Source organism: Paramormyrops kingsleyae, chromosome 22 (genome assembly GCF_048594095.1).
Source record: "Paramormyrops kingsleyae isolate MSU_618 chromosome 22, PKINGS_0.4, whole genome shotgun sequence".
In the NCBI taxonomy this organism is placed as follows: Eukaryota; Metazoa; Chordata; class Actinopteri; order Osteoglossiformes; family Mormyridae; genus Paramormyrops; species Paramormyrops kingsleyae.
The window spans coordinates 17,667,097-17,682,259 of record NC_132818.1 but is presented as its reverse complement, the minus strand read 5'-3'; the positions used below and the strand labels follow the sequence as shown (position 1 = coordinate 17,682,259).

At 48.8% G+C, this 15,163-nt stretch overlaps 1 protein-coding gene across 6 annotated transcripts in view; it reads right to left on the bottom strand.

Moving 5' to 3' along the window:
- LOC111852855 (BAR/IMD domain-containing adapter protein 2-like) overlaps window positions 1–15,163 on the bottom strand; it is a 49,742-nt gene that overhangs the window by 10,325 nt on the left and 24,254 nt on the right. For all 6 annotated transcript variants that reach the window (XR_002840328.2, XR_002840329.2, XM_072705216.1 and 3 more), the window contains exons 4-10: window positions 12,553–12,614; window positions 11,713–11,784; window positions 10,754–10,891; window positions 3,902–4,054; window positions 2,485–2,718; window positions 1,051–1,261; window positions 488–689 (exon numbers count right to left, since the gene is read on the bottom strand). Coding sequence is in view for 4 of the 6 variants with exons in the window: in XM_072705216.1 (XP_072561317.1) it covers window positions 488–689; window positions 1,051–1,261; window positions 2,485–2,718; window positions 3,902–4,054; window positions 10,754–10,891; window positions 11,713–11,784; window positions 12,553–12,614 (1,072 nt within the window). In the remaining 2 variants the exon portion in view is untranslated. The remainder of the gene's footprint in view (window positions 1–487; window positions 690–1,050; window positions 1,262–2,484; window positions 2,719–3,901; window positions 4,055–10,753; window positions 10,892–11,712; window positions 11,785–12,552; window positions 12,615–15,163) is intronic.

The following is a 15,163-nucleotide window of genomic DNA, read 5'->3' as shown; positions in this document are numbered from 1 at the left end:
GAGTGACATGGGAGGACCCGCTCCATGGGCCAATCAGCTGGGGCCAGTGCCCCTCTGACCCCGCCCCATATGCACCTCTGACCATAACAAATGATTAATATATAAACCAAACCAGCAATTCTTTATTGAGATAATTAAATTCTAAGTGGAGTGTTTACCTGGTCCTTTTGAACTGAGAATTCAAAAAAGCTTTCACATTTTGCATTAAAATGATCAGTTAGAATGTGCTTAGTTGCACGAGTAAGAGATGTAGGTTTGGGGTGAGGACCAGTGTTCCGGTAGAGCCGGTGCTGAATGGATCCGTGTAACTGTGTAATGATAAAAGGCCGACGGGATCGCGGTGGACATGCAGACCAGAGGCAGCTGTGTGTTAGAGTCGTGAAACTGCTCGACAGTGTGGTCCAGTGAGGAAGTGCACATGCTACCGGCCCCTTCCGGCCCCCCTTCCGGCCCCCCCTCCGGCCCCCCTTCCGGCCCGCGCGCTCACATCTTGTTCTTCTCGTTCTCGCCATAGTGCCAGCCGTCCCGCGCCTCCGGCACCAGCAGGGTGATGATGTCACCCTCGGTGAAACTCAGAAGTGTGCGGTTGTCTCCGGCGGTGTGGGAGAAGATGGCCTGCACGCGAGTCCGGCCATTACGCTCCAGCCCTGCCGCCATTGAGCTGGACCTGGGCAGTGTCCTGGTCTCACCTGCAGGGGGCGATGAACACAACAGCACCGGCTACACTCAGGCATCTGCTTTAAAATTAATTTTAAACCCTATTGCAGAGACGTCTGCCTTCTACCTTGCTTATACAGCTCAAATGCTTCTCTCTTTAATATGCAACTTGAACTTTGTCCAAAGAGTCCGACCCTGAAAAGACCTACGTTTTATAGTTTGCCATGAGATTAGGAGGCTGCAGGACCCGACTATCGGGGAGCGATAAACAGCCTCTCTACCAGAGAGTTGGTCTTTGTAAAGAGATTGGACATAATCGCTTTTTTTCCCAGCTCTTGATGAGGTAAGACTGGAAGGAACCAAATCCGGCTTTGCGGGGGGAGGTAGGCTTACCCACAGAAGCCTTGCTCTTGGCGGGTGCCGGCTTGCGGACAGGCAGCGTGTTGGAGTACACGTCGCTGACCTGCCTCTGGGTCTGGGCTTGTGGCTGGGGGGAGGATGACCGTACCTGGCCCGCTGGGCCCTCGGCCCAGTGCTGGTAATCATCCCCATGGACCCCCGTCGTGCCATTCATCAGGGACATTCCGTCCGCTCCCAGCATCCTCTGGGATCGGACACACACGAGCACAAAAACAGGCGATTTAAATAAAATTGAAAAAACGACACGCATTCGCAGGGCTGAGGCCACACCACACTGGGACACCAACAATTTGCACCCCCCCCCCCCAAAAAAAAAAAAAAAAAAAAAAAAGTGTCACTGATTTCCCCCAGTGGCTTTAAAAATAGGTCTCTAGACGTGGTTTCTAAGTAGCTGGGGCGGGGTTAGCGAATGCTGCGTTGAGGCACACTATGCATAATCTACAATAAGTAATAATTTAGCACGCTGCAAAGTGTGTCGAGTGTGTTCTGAGGCGCCCCTGTAATTAATATGCGCTGCTTAACGACTTCATTTACACCCATAGCCTAGTAAACAGAGGAGGTGTTGCAAGGCTAGCCGAGAAATCCCTACATCCCAGCCCACACCCAGACCTGCCAGCCAAAGCCACGGTGGGGGGGGGGGAGGGGTCTCATTAAGCACATGGCAGGGAGGGTGCTTGCGTTTGCAGTCCGGGGTGGGGAGGGAGCTGCATTAATGAGGTGGGGATTTGGGAGGCGCGCACCCACCCATCCGGGGCTCTGTCCCTCGTAAACGAAGCAGAATAAAGGGGGGGTCCGTGAAAGCTGCGTACTGAAAGAGCAGTACGGTGTGGACAATCTGTACCGAGATCCTGCTCCGGGAAGTTTTGGACAGGAGGTTCTGAACGAGGGGGGAGTGCAGAGCCAGATTGTGAATAATCTAAACATACTCCCTCCAAAACTTAGCACCCCCCCTTCTCATGCAAAATAGAAGCTGCGACAGCTGCACATCCAGCGTTTATAAAAGGGGCAACAGTACAAAAAAAAAAAAAAGTAGCTGTCAGTGGCGCCCCCTGGGGGTGGAATTGAAGGAACTCTGGTCATTAAGAAAAGAGCTGAGGCCGGCTTCCTGTTTTGGCCTAGGGGGGGCCTCAGGACAACACCTTCTGATTGGCCACATGGCATGAGCTGCTCTTGCCGAATAGGCCGGAAAATGAAGGGGGAGGATTAAAAAAAAATAATAATAATAAAAAATCCATTTGTTTTTCTCATTTTCCCCAGGGAACTGAAGGCTTGCTGAGGCCAATCCGGGTCTCTCTGCTCTATTTATTTAGCTTGCATGACTCAAGGTTCATTGGGGTTTAAGGGTTAAGTCAGAGGGCAAGAGCCATTTTTTTCCCCCAACAAAAACATCCAAAAAGCAGGACTTACCTGGGAGCTGCCCATGAAGGCTGCCAGCTCGGGGGGCACCGGCAGCGGCTGGGCCCCGGGGATGGGGTCAGAGATGACTAGGTTGCTTTTGGAGGAGTGCAGAGGGCTGGAGATGAGGCCTCCGCCCGGCGCGGTGAGCTGCTGTGCGAGGATGATGGCTCGCTCCGGGAGCTTGTTGGGGTCCGAGCAGGACTGCTGCCAGATCGGGATCTTCTGGGTCAGGAGATCTTTGCCCTAGATGCAAGGAAAACCAACATTGACCCTAAGATCCACGGGGGTCCATCTACAGTCACAATAACTGGAAAACAATCACCCGTAATGATGCTCCAGGAAAGCTGGAGAGAAATCAATTAAAGGGTTTAATTAGATTTTTATCAGATCGTTAATGACAGTTCCAGCACCAAGTTGTTAATTAAAACTCTTCATAAAGATGGTAGTACTGGTAAGAGCTTAATGAGCTGGGAAGGCAGGGGTACCCAGAGACCGCAGTGTGCTGAGTGCGTCCAACTGCAGGGGGCATAGCATGTTGCCGACGTGGGTGTAAAAGGCCCCACCGAGCTCGCCACGCCACGCCACGCCACACACCACCACGCCCATACACAACAGCCCTGCCTGGCTGCGATTCACATTGGCTGGCTGCTCCATCCCTCATCTTCCGTCCATCCATCCATCCATCTGTACCCACATCATCTTCCATCCATCCATCCATCCATCTGTACCCACATCATCTTCCATCCATCCATCCATTCCCCCCTGCCCCCCTCATTGTGAGTGAAGGATACAGGGATACAGTACAATCTGAGGTCCGCCCCCCCATCTCATTTACCTCCTGTCTATGAGTCACATAGACAACCGTTTGTCTCTGTCTCCCCCCCCACTTTAGAGAGCACTTTAGCAGGATCAGACCGAACCCCTCCCACACACGCCCACACACGGTGGTTAGCGGCTGGACCTGACATTCTCCATGTGCCCCCCCCCCCCCCGAGCCCTTCTCTCTCTCTGGGCATCAAGCAGCTCCGTCCAGAGAGAGAGACTGGGGCTGCCATTCAAGATCTTCCCAAAGAGCATGCATCTCTCTCTCTCACACACACACACACACACACGCACACGCACACGCTCCCAGAGATCCTTTCAGCACACGTCACATGAATGCCACAGTGACTCAGCAATCTTATGACAGACCGGCTGTAAATGAGTGACAGTAAATACCATGTTTGACGGCGCGATTGGTGGCTTGTCATGGCAAGTCGGATCAATGGCGCCGATACCCGGCCAGCTTGAAAGGCATCTCATTGTCGTTCGTTTATCGAGCACCAAGAAGCTAAACATTTGAGACTGAGGCTCCATTGTTTCCCCCTCACCTGACCTCTGACCCCACGCCCCCCTCACCTGACCTCTGACCCCACGCCCCCCTCACCTTGCCGTGGTAGGCGTTGCTGTTCTTGGCCACGGCACACTGGCGGTCCACTAAGAAGCAATACCTCCTCCGCTCCTCCGAGAGCGCCGTCTTGTAGCTCTCGGCGATGTAGCTGTCAAGGTCGCTCTGCTTGCTGCCGATGGTCTCCACGTACTGGGGGGGGGGGGGGGGGGGGAGAGATGTTACAGAACAGAAGATGGATGCAAATATTACATATATCTAAATGCACATCTCATGCCTCAGACTCAGGGCTTGGCTGTGCTGTATTAAAGGGGTCTCCCATCAGTTTGCACGGTACGTCGGTTTTCTCTCCGCTAATTACCAGTTTAGCTTCTGTTCCTCTAATTAAATCACACACTTTGCATAAGTTTGAATGATTGTGCGAGATGGACTGGCATCCCATCCAGAGTGTAATCCTGCTTTGTTCCCTGTGCTCTCATGGACAAAGGGGCTGGAATTCATATATATATATATATATATATATATATATATATACACATACATATACACGGGAAATGCAGAATCATGTATAATCATAATTCTCTAAACATGAGGTACGTTCAAAAAAGTGAATGTGTTACCAATGAAGCGAATATTTATAGCCCAGTTAATTGTTCATGGACTACTAATTAATTGAAATACCAGAAACCAAACTTATTCAGCAGGAATAAAAATCCTTTTCTTTGGGTAAAGCCTATTTACCGAGGCAATTCATGTCACAGCCACAGACGCAACAGCACCTAGATCACGGCTCGTCTTCAGATAACGAGTTTGGCTGAATGCAATTTGCATCAGAAGGATTGTATAATCAACGGTCCTGGCGTCGGGAGAAGCTTAATCAAGAGCCTGCCCGGAATGTACCGGAATACCAAGCGATCCCCAGACTTCATTTTCACTATAGCAGTGATTTGGGATAGATCCTACTTGGCCAGATGAAGGGGACTCAACACAAATAAATGAGAAAAAAAATCAAACCGAAATCTGAACATGCTTTGATTACCTTACTTTAAAATGGAACATTGTGACATCAGCTTTACAGCCAAATGTGCAAATAGTGTTCTGCCTTTAATGCAAGAAATAGTATTTTATGCATTAATGACTCACACAGAAGACTCCTTGGAGATTACGGCCAAGTGGAGTCAAAACAAAGAAGTGGACGGGTTACTGCGGCATGCTGGGAAATGACTGAACCAAATGTCTTGTGCAGGGTTTCCCAGTTCCAGTCCTGGAGGGCCGGATTGCAACACAACTTGCAAATTAACCTGCTCAAAAGACAAAGTATTTAGCTTAACAGCCAATTGCCAGGTTTAGTGGGTGTGTTTGTGCGGGGAAATCTGCAAAGTGTGTCACAGCCCCTCTAGGATCGGACGTAGGGATCCCTGATCTACAGCTTAATCACCGAAGTTGTAAATAGCTCTGCACGTTGGGTCTAGTCAAGTGACAGTTTGTCTTTAAGTGTCTCTCATCCTCAAGAGGCAGACACAGGTTGATGAACCAATCTGCAATGCACACACTCAAACCTCACTAGGCAGGGGGCGTGTCCACCGTGAAAAGGACACGCCCACCTGTAGCATGCAGAACCTCATCACCGGGCAGATGTTCGCTCTAAGCTGAAGCTGTGCCACCACAGGAACTCTGTCTGAGAGGCATCGATTTCCATGGCAACAAGGTGCCTAAGACGACGTCCCCTGTGCACAAGTGACAGGCTACATCAAACACCAAACACCAAACACCCCCCCCCCACCAACGGGGCCTAATTACTCTGAATAAATAATGAAAACATAACTCCAAATGCCGTAAGATGGGGAATAAACCATAATCTCCTCTCTGTTCCCTCCCCATTTCAACTCATCAGGCAGCGAACAAATGAAAATAATCTGGAAGCAGTTTGAGACACTTGGGTTGAGATGGTCACCAATGGTGCAGAGTAAGGTCTCCTCCTTTTTTTTTGGGGGGGGGGGGGGGGGGGTGACATTTGGGGTTGAACAGACTTTCTGGGGAGTTCCAGAAACCCAAGAAAGTTTTGTGACTGAATGTTGCTGTGGAGAGGTGACTGCCGGTGGGGGTGTGTACAGGGGGGAGGGGCTACAGGTCCCATCTGGAAGGTGATTGGCCCCTGGAGTTGCTTCATTGCTGCCTTTTTAGGTTGTCACCTCCTACCCCCACTTGGACAACACTGGGGGCATCAGCTACGCCAGTGAGGTATCGCACTGAGCACAGGAACATGACTTGGCCGCTTGGCGAAAAAGCCAGCGGACCAGACCAAACTGGCAACACCAAACTAGGGTGTTTTTTCCACGGTGGGGGCATACGAGGGACCATAATTCATACAGAGGGGCCAACCTTATTGGTAGCCAATGATGCATTTGGAATCATTCAGTGACAGGGAAGGAGGGGGGGGTGCTTTGGCAGCCAATCAGCTTTCAGCTGCCCCCCATACACCCCTGCGCCAAATGGACTGACTTCCATTTCCCCTCATACAGGCAGGAGGTAGGATCATGACCGGAAGCCTGAAAGCTAACCAGCAGACCCAGTACTGCAGCGGTACCATTAGTACCCCAGCACCAAGCCAGTAGAGATGTGACAGCGTGCCCATGACTAGTCAGAATCTCCCAGATTGTGGACAGCAGGGGGGCCAAGAATTCTGATGAGTCAGCAGGATGACAGGGGACACAGGAGCTGGAACACAGTTTGTGCCGTCGCTCCCGCCGTCCTCGGGCGGGGCCTTGAGTCATCCGGCCCACCGAGAGGCCAGGCGAATAGGAGGGGCACTGGGTGACTGCGCCATTGGACGGTTAAGTCGCAGTAACACACGAATCCCGCCCACCTACACTGGTACCGGTCCAGGCTGCGCTGTTCACCAGTGTCAGCTCTTTCACAAGTTAGAGGAGTGCATCCTGTCTATACGAGACACAGCGTTATGCGCGTGGGTGGGTGCCAGTGTGAGAAGAGACACACACACACACACACATACACACACACACACACACACACACACACACACACGTTTGTATCTATACCCTGATGTCTTTATGGAAAGGCCCCCCACCCTCTAAATGCAGAAATGTTTTTACCGTTTGTCCCGGAACGTGTTCTGTTCTAGTCACGGTTTTTTTTTCTCCCACAATGCACCTGTGCACTGCATACGAATACTTCAGGAGGTTCCTTCCCGTTCCAACAGATTCTCTAGCAGCTCCGACAGCTGCAGTGGCGTTCAAACAATTCGGTCCCCATGCTTAAGGGAAGAGCTGGACTGGGAGTTTGCTGGGTGTGTGTCTGTGTGAGTGAGTTGGGGGGGGGGGGGTACTTTGTTTATTAGCATCACTTCTGTCATGAAAAACAAGCAGCTGTGAAGAGCCGTGCCATCATCCTCCATGCCTTAGAGCTACTATGGTGAAGATCATTAGAATTCGAGGAAAGGTTTTTTCCTAACGAATACCGTTTCAAAGTCTGCTGTCAGGCCCCATTAGAGCAGTGATGGAAGAAAATGGCGGCAATTAGTTGCATTACGGGACTGGAAGAAACCAAAGGAGGGCAGTGAGAGGGAAGGTTCAGACCGTACCATACTCATAGCTGTGACTGGGGTTCAATGGGCTCAGCAAGATAGAAAGGTAGGCCTCCCTCATTAGAGAGCCTTACAGGCTCTGCCACATCCTTTGTTTTCCCAGGGAAACTGCGGTCACCCCCCCACCTTGAATGACAGCTTCCTCGCTGTTGTTTACAAGGTGACAAATGATTGCAAGCCTCTGCTTTAGCTCTCTAACCTCCTGGGCTGTGCTAGTGCTGTCGAAAGAAATGAGTTTCACTCCCTGTTGCCAGTGGCTCTGCTGCTCACACATCTGGGGCGAAGGAGGTGAGGGAAGCAGGGAATTAATCCTCAGGACTCGGCTGCAAGACGGTCTGGGATGGAGAGGACAGTTCTGAACAAGGCATGACCGAGCACCATGTTCTATGACCAGGGCAGTGAGCCAACCACTGGGTGACACAAATGTTGGGGATATTTCTGTGGAGGCTTCCCATTGCCTTCCATTTTGATGGAATTAACATCCAAATCCATCCATCCATCCTATATACCCAATTGTCCTACACAGGCTTGCGAGGATCCGGAGCCTTCCTCAGATGTTACGGCCATAAGGCAGGGGATTACCCAGGATGGGGTGCCGACCCATCACAGAACCCAAACCACTCCAAAATATGGAAATTTATGCAGCTCATGAAATTCATTTTATGAGAACCAGATTTTAGGGACGGCATTCTTTTCAAGGCTCTGTCAACTTGTGGGATTTGTGCAACACCTCGTGAAAGGCGCACACAAACACGCTACTGTAACCACATGCTCAGACTCCCTCCTTGACATGTACTCAGATTCACTCCCTGTACTATGGCTACAAACAGACATATCAGCTACGATGAGTAAGTGAGAACAGACATCTGATCACCGTGGAGACGCGATCAGCCCATCCTGTATGCTCTCCCAGAGCACATGGGCACACGCACCCACACGTGATTCAGACACAAAACACGCATGTTCTCACATTTCCTCACATACAACCGCTAACAATAAAACTGATCAAATATCAGGGAAAAAAAAGCTAGTCATAATATATCATAGGATATCTCAAACAGAAATGCTCGTACGAAGAACAAAATCCACGATCTCTAATCGTCGCTGTCCAGGGAAAAGCGCGCATGTTCAGTAGAGATGTGCATTTCAGTAACTGAGGCCAACGTGATACACGTCCCAATGCATTGCCAACGATCCGATATATTAAAGGTACATATGAGGCAGCTACTAATGCGATGCAGTGTGATTCCGTACGATTTGATCCAACACAATGCAATTCAACGCAATATGACCTGATGCTAAAGAATATGAAGCTACGCAATTCAATATGGTACAGGTACAGAAACGATCTAAAAATAAAACGACTGGTCAAAAATTGGTATTTCTAAAAAATAAGAGGATGTATAATAATTATACATTAATAAATTGTATTTTACCGAAAGATGTTAGAAGCAATTAATGCATCCCACGTTCATCCCAAATTGTATCTGGCGCACACTTTATTAACTGGGCCAGTCGCGCTGTAAAGCGCCGTATGCTGGTGCACCAGTGAATCGTACTGTCCTTATTGTCCACTATTGCGAATTTTCACTATAGCTGGAATACCCCCCCATTATCCTCGATCTGCTGATAGTGACCAACATCTAATTAGCCAAAGATGACTTCATAAAACATCCTATCACTCTCTAGAAGAGCTTTGTGAAATGCTAGATGTACAGTATGAGAGGGTACAGTTATGTCCAAACCTTTGTACTGGCTGTCGATAACCTACCGACTTCTTGGAAATAGTGAATAGGGTGATTTGGCTGGAACAAAATTGTATCCCATAGAATAATTTTAAAAAAAAATCCATTTAAAACTTTAAACTGTTCACTGACCGCTGTGTAAAGGTAGTTTTCTGTTTGCGGTGCTAAAGGTGTCTCATTATGTTAAGTTTATTTTGTAAAGTAGTTTCTGAGAACTTGCGGTTTTTTTTTCCCCCACGCTACTGAGATGCGCGTTTTTCATTGGACAGCGATAAAATGCACGTCACTGCTCAAAACCAACATGCGGCTTGGAAAAGGTACTCGCCTACAGAACATAATTGGATAGCTGATATCCATGTAGTCAGAATTCAGTTAGAGATATCTGTAACTGACAACCAAATGCTATAAACCATAACTAGTCACAGTTGAGTGGAATGCACTCCTTTCATTTTTTTCCACCCATTAAAAAAGTAGGCTATAGGGATTTATTAGCAAAGAACTTAATTTTCGGCTAATATTAAAATTGCAGGGCGGCATGGTGGTGCAGTGGTTAGCACTGTTGCCTCACACCTCTGGGATCTGGGTTCGAGTCTCCGCCTGGGTCACATGTGTGTGGAGCTTGCATGTTCTCCCCATGTCGTCGTGGGGTTTCCTCCGGGTACTCCGGTTTCCCCCCACAGTCCAAAGACATGCTGAGGCTAATTGGAGTTACTAAATTGCCCATAGGTGTGCATGTGCGAGTGAACGGTGTGTGAGTGTGCCCTGCAATGGGCTGGCCCCCCTAGTTGTTCCCTGCCTCGTGCCCGTTGCTTCCGGGATAGGCTCCGGACCCCCCGCGACCCAGTAGGATAAGCGGGTTGGACAATGGATGGATGGATTAAAATTGCATCTGAATTACAGAGCCAAGTGAATGAGAACAGCTGCGATTTGCGAACAGTCGGGCTAATTGTAGATATTGTGAGATGAACAGGCATATTTGAAAATGTGTTGTTTTCTTATTGGAAACTAAATTGCATTTACTCAGCTGGACTCAGGATAAATATATATGTCACTGTAGTTGTAATTACTATATATATATATATATGCATAAATAATTATGGCTATTAAGTATTAAATGTCGCAATGGGCAGATGTTCTTGGGCAATCCCACTGCAGTCACACACACACACACTTTTAATTTCAGCTGGCTGAGGTGGTCCCTCATGTCTCATTATCTAGCACTGGTGACACGCCGCTAATCTCTAGGTTCCAATTCCTAAAAACCCTCGCACCAGCCCCCCACCCCCCACCCCAACCTCAATCACAGTCCTTGGACTGAGTCAGCAGGATGGGGGCATAGGCGCCGTACCGAAGGCCCGCATGAGTCACCGCGCGTTCCCATCAGACGCTGCATGAGAGCGGCTCTCAAACACAAAAAGACTTCAGATCTATTGGTGGGCGGGACTTGCCGTGAGCTGTCAATCACTGCCTGCTATCGACCAATGGGAAGCGCCTGCCGGCTCCAAAGCTTCCAGATGGCTGGAAGCGGCCACCTCTGCTCACCTGAATCTCCTTGTCGCTATACTTGGATGGGTTCTTGCTCCCCTGGCTCTTCCTCCGCAGCTTCTTCAGCTCTGCCTGGCACTTTTCCAGGCTCTCACCTTTGCTCTTATGCTCCATCTGGTACTTCTTCAGTGCCGCCTGTGTGGGGGGGGGGGGGGGGGGAGATACTGGAGTTAGAGTTGTGGCACTTGAGGCGTACCCAGTGTCATTGTTGAGGGGGCTCCTGCTTTAAATCAGCCCTGTCTAGGGAGTATCCAAAAAAATATTCTGATTGCTGAAGCCCTGCAGATTACTCTTGATCTGTAGAAATGGAGGTCACATGACTGTCACATGACCCTGAGAGATAAATGTCCTTTTTCGGCAGTGCTCAATGCGCATGGAAGGCTTCCCCTGCCGTGCTTGCATCCGCATGTCTGCCTAGCAAACCTAATTTGATCCTCCTGACTGATGATTTGTTCACAATTTTCTCTGCATGAGCACCATTTTGCTGTGGCCCACTTCTTCCAAGGATATTAATCTTTTCATGGATGCCTGGAGTAATCTGATATTTGTCTTCCCTCAGTCAGGCTGCACAGTTCTTTAATATTAAACTTTAAAAATATGGATTTACTCTATTTCTTGCAAAAAAGATCTTTATGATGCTTGAATTAAATGAAAACTGCACTGATGTCAACTAGATTGCCGGGGATTTCAGTGTAGTTCCACTAGTACCTCTGGCCAATCAAATGACAGGCTTTAAATAACAAAGTTAATGATTGGCTTTTATCCTCCCACCTTACGTGCATTGAATAACATGGAACAGACATGGGCACACGCCATGGTTCTGGTAGGCCAGATGTTAGATCGTGGAAGATCAAAGGGTCTGAGGGAGCCAGGAGATCACAGGGAAGCGGGCGGAAGCCGCCTGCCGCCGCATGGGCGTGGCTTATCGCTGAAATGGGAGGAGTCATGTGACTCACGGTCAGGTAGCGAGCATCCAGCTCCACCTTCTTTTCCAGTTCGGTCAGCAGCTCGTTGTGGAATGACTTCAGCTGGGGAACGACATCGTGGGAAAACATGAGAACCAAAGAGCTGAACACAAGCCCCCTCAGCTCAGAATCCCGGGCGTTACAGCTCCATCTCGCCTTGATTCGTCATCAGGACCCGCTGCTTAACGGCTCCTACTAATTGCTCTTTAAAATTAGCGCAAGTGTTAACAGCCTTTGAAGAGCCTTTTTAAAAGCCTTTCTTGGGTAAATATTTCTGCCGATGAGAAACACAGAACATCACCGACCACATGAAGCGTTCGTCGTTACTGTGCACGAACAGCATCAGAACTCAAAACAGATGTCGCAAAGATCAAAAGGCAGTGCTTTTACTATGACGGTATATGACATATGAAGGCATATCTGAAGCGTAACAGGAATTTTTAATCCATCCTTTAAGACCTTTAAGTCATTTATGGCACCTGTAACAGTAGTTTTGTGTCTGGACCTTGGCCGCTCTATGACTAGTGGTCTTAGTTCTTACGAGAAGTGCATCATCGCCGAATCATGAGAATGTGATGGCCTGTTACTGCCTGTTGAAAAACCTTGCTTAATTTTTTAATATTCTGGCACCATTCATTATCCACGGAAAGCACTGCCCAAAGGAGACGGCTCTGATTGGTCCAGACCGAGGCAGGTAGGCTGAGAACATTCCAGAGATTTATCTAGACCTGTTCATTTTCCTGATGTCCTTCGGGTAAAGACAACGTCCGGAAGCCAATTCCCACGCCTCAACGACAAGTTTGTGGCATGAGTGCGCTTGGAGGCACGTACCATCTCCTCTAGCTGAACCTGGATCTGTCGATGAACTTCAGCCATCTGAAACAGCACGTCACCTGCACAAGGGCGACATCGAGAAGGGAGAAATGAGGGAGGCAGGGACCGGGGAAGATGTGAAAGAAAGAGACAGAGACAGAGTGAGGGAGAACGGAGGAGGAGAAAGAGCATCGATGAGAACCAAAGACCCTGCGAGAACTTCAGCGTGCACAAGAAAGCATGCAGACACAGGACCACACGGAGGACGAGCAACCAGCAGCAATGACGGAGGGGAGAAGACTGGGGGGGGGTGGGAACACAGGGCGGAACACTGGTCATGACACAGACAAACAGAGCAACAGTAAAAGACATTTATAAAACAGGAAACAAGACAAACGGAATGGAAGAGGGGGAACTACTTAGTTCTACGAAGAAAGAAAGAAAGAAAGAAAGAAAGCAGGGACAACTATTAAAAAACCACACACTGGAAAAAAAAGACATGTGCATTAATATGGAAAGGAAGAAAAACAAATCTGCTTTAAAAGAGTAAAAAAAGAAAGTCGAGTAAGAAAATTAAAATGCGGTTTTACCAAAACGTCATTAAATCCAATAATAAATTTCACAGAAATCTCTAACTGAAGCCTTAAAGAGGGGGTGGGGGGAGTGGGGGGCACGGGGACAGCCATGCAGCCGGGGACGTGTGTGTGGGCGTCGTGAACGATACCTACATGCTGCCTCATCTGAATTTGCAATGCATTGTAAAAACAAAAAAATAAAAATATATAAAAAAACACAGAACAGAGGATGTAGACTGAGCAGAGAGGGGAGCGAGACGACCTGGAGACGCTAGCCGGGGAAAAAATAAAATAAAAAATGGGACACAGAGGTTTCAAGACGAGGCCAAACCCCTTTGATAAGGACCAGATAGCCTGCTGGCTGCCCCCAGACCTCAACCCTTCCCAGAATGCACTGGGGTTCAAATCACCCATCTACGTGAATTCTTAGGACCACTGCGAGCCAGAAACGATGCAGCGCGACTGAAACGTCAAAGGCCAGAGAGGCTAATCTAATTCCAGTTTTTTATTCCTGTGATTCTGGGGAGATTGATGCAAAACTAAATAAGTTGCTTGTGATCCCTGGCTTCAGGGAAAGCTGAGTCAAAGTAATGTCGGGGGGGGGGGAGGAGGTTTCATAACGAATCAGTAGCCTCCTGTTTAATGCAAACATTAACATTACACTGAATGAAGAACGGAGCTAATGGTAATCACACGCTGAATCACATGCTGTGAGGCAGCATTAGCGCCCGCAGCGGATTAGCATACACAGGGTACAGGGCGGAGGATGTTGCTTGGGGGGGTGGGGGGGATTCCTGCTCCCACATGCCTTGGGTGCTCTGAGCCACATTTGTATCTGAGAACATCGCCTGTACGGTCTAACCAGCTACTGGAAGAGACACAGTCAATAGAGGCACTGCAATAGGTGCTGAAAGCGGCCATTTTGGTGTCGGGAGGTAAGTAAGTAAATAAGTAAATAACAGCCTTCATTTCTTGAATTCCTTCCACAGTGTTGGGCTATTGGGAAGAAGCAGCGATCCTCAAAGTGGCACAGTGGAATTCCGAAACCATGGCAACGCGGCGGTCCTGCTCGGCCCTGGTGATACGCTGGTCTGTTTACAGACACTGAAGAAGTCAGGCTCCTCAACGACTGCTGGAGGCCACGCAGACAGGGAGCGAGACTGGCTAATGGACTGTTGTTTTGTGGGGGGGGAGGAGGGGGGTGCAGTTTTGGACACAGCCTTGACTCCCAGCTCCAGGTGTGAGACCAACCCTGTCGGAGTTCGTAGTAAGGGGGTTTGGACTGGACTATATTAACTCACACAGTGGATAGGATGTGGACTGTTACATAGAAAAAGAGGCTTCTTTTTGCACAGGGAATGTAGTTATCTGCACACCGACTCCAGCAAAAATTAAATAGCAACAAATTAAAATGCAGGGAGGCAGCCAGTCTTTGACATAAGCAGCTCTGTACTTTTGTCTCCTCCTACTGCCAAAAGAGCAAAGCTACCAGCCTGCAGAACAGAGAACCAACTGACATATTCACTGGGTTAGCGGCGTAAACATGGATGTGAGCCGGCCAATCAGATCCATCAAAATCTTAGTGCAAGGGGAATGATCAAGGTCATAACGTTGGATTGAGCATTGGGGGGGCAGTCGAGGTCTGTACCCATTTAAGGGGGTCCAGGGGGTGTGTATTGGCTGGTATCGATTATTGTAGGGGCTACAACCCCCCACCCCGACCCCCCCGTAATGAATGCCCATGGGAATGATCATTTAGAGCTGGCTGCTACTTCAATACATTTTTGTTTCATAATATTATATCATGGTCGGTTCCTCCATCGTACGCAAGCCTGGAATTTCTGGGGATTCATGCGTTACATCCAACTCTGTGCTAATCTTTAGCACGGGAGAATCACGCTAAGCTGACCCTTCCGATCAGCTGGTCATTCTGCACAATAAAGACTTCAAAAACTCGCCGTTTATACAGGAACAAATGCATGTGAGGAGATGTGAACGAGATCAGTGTTCAGCTCAGCAGCTGTATATATTTAAATAAATAATAATAATACAAA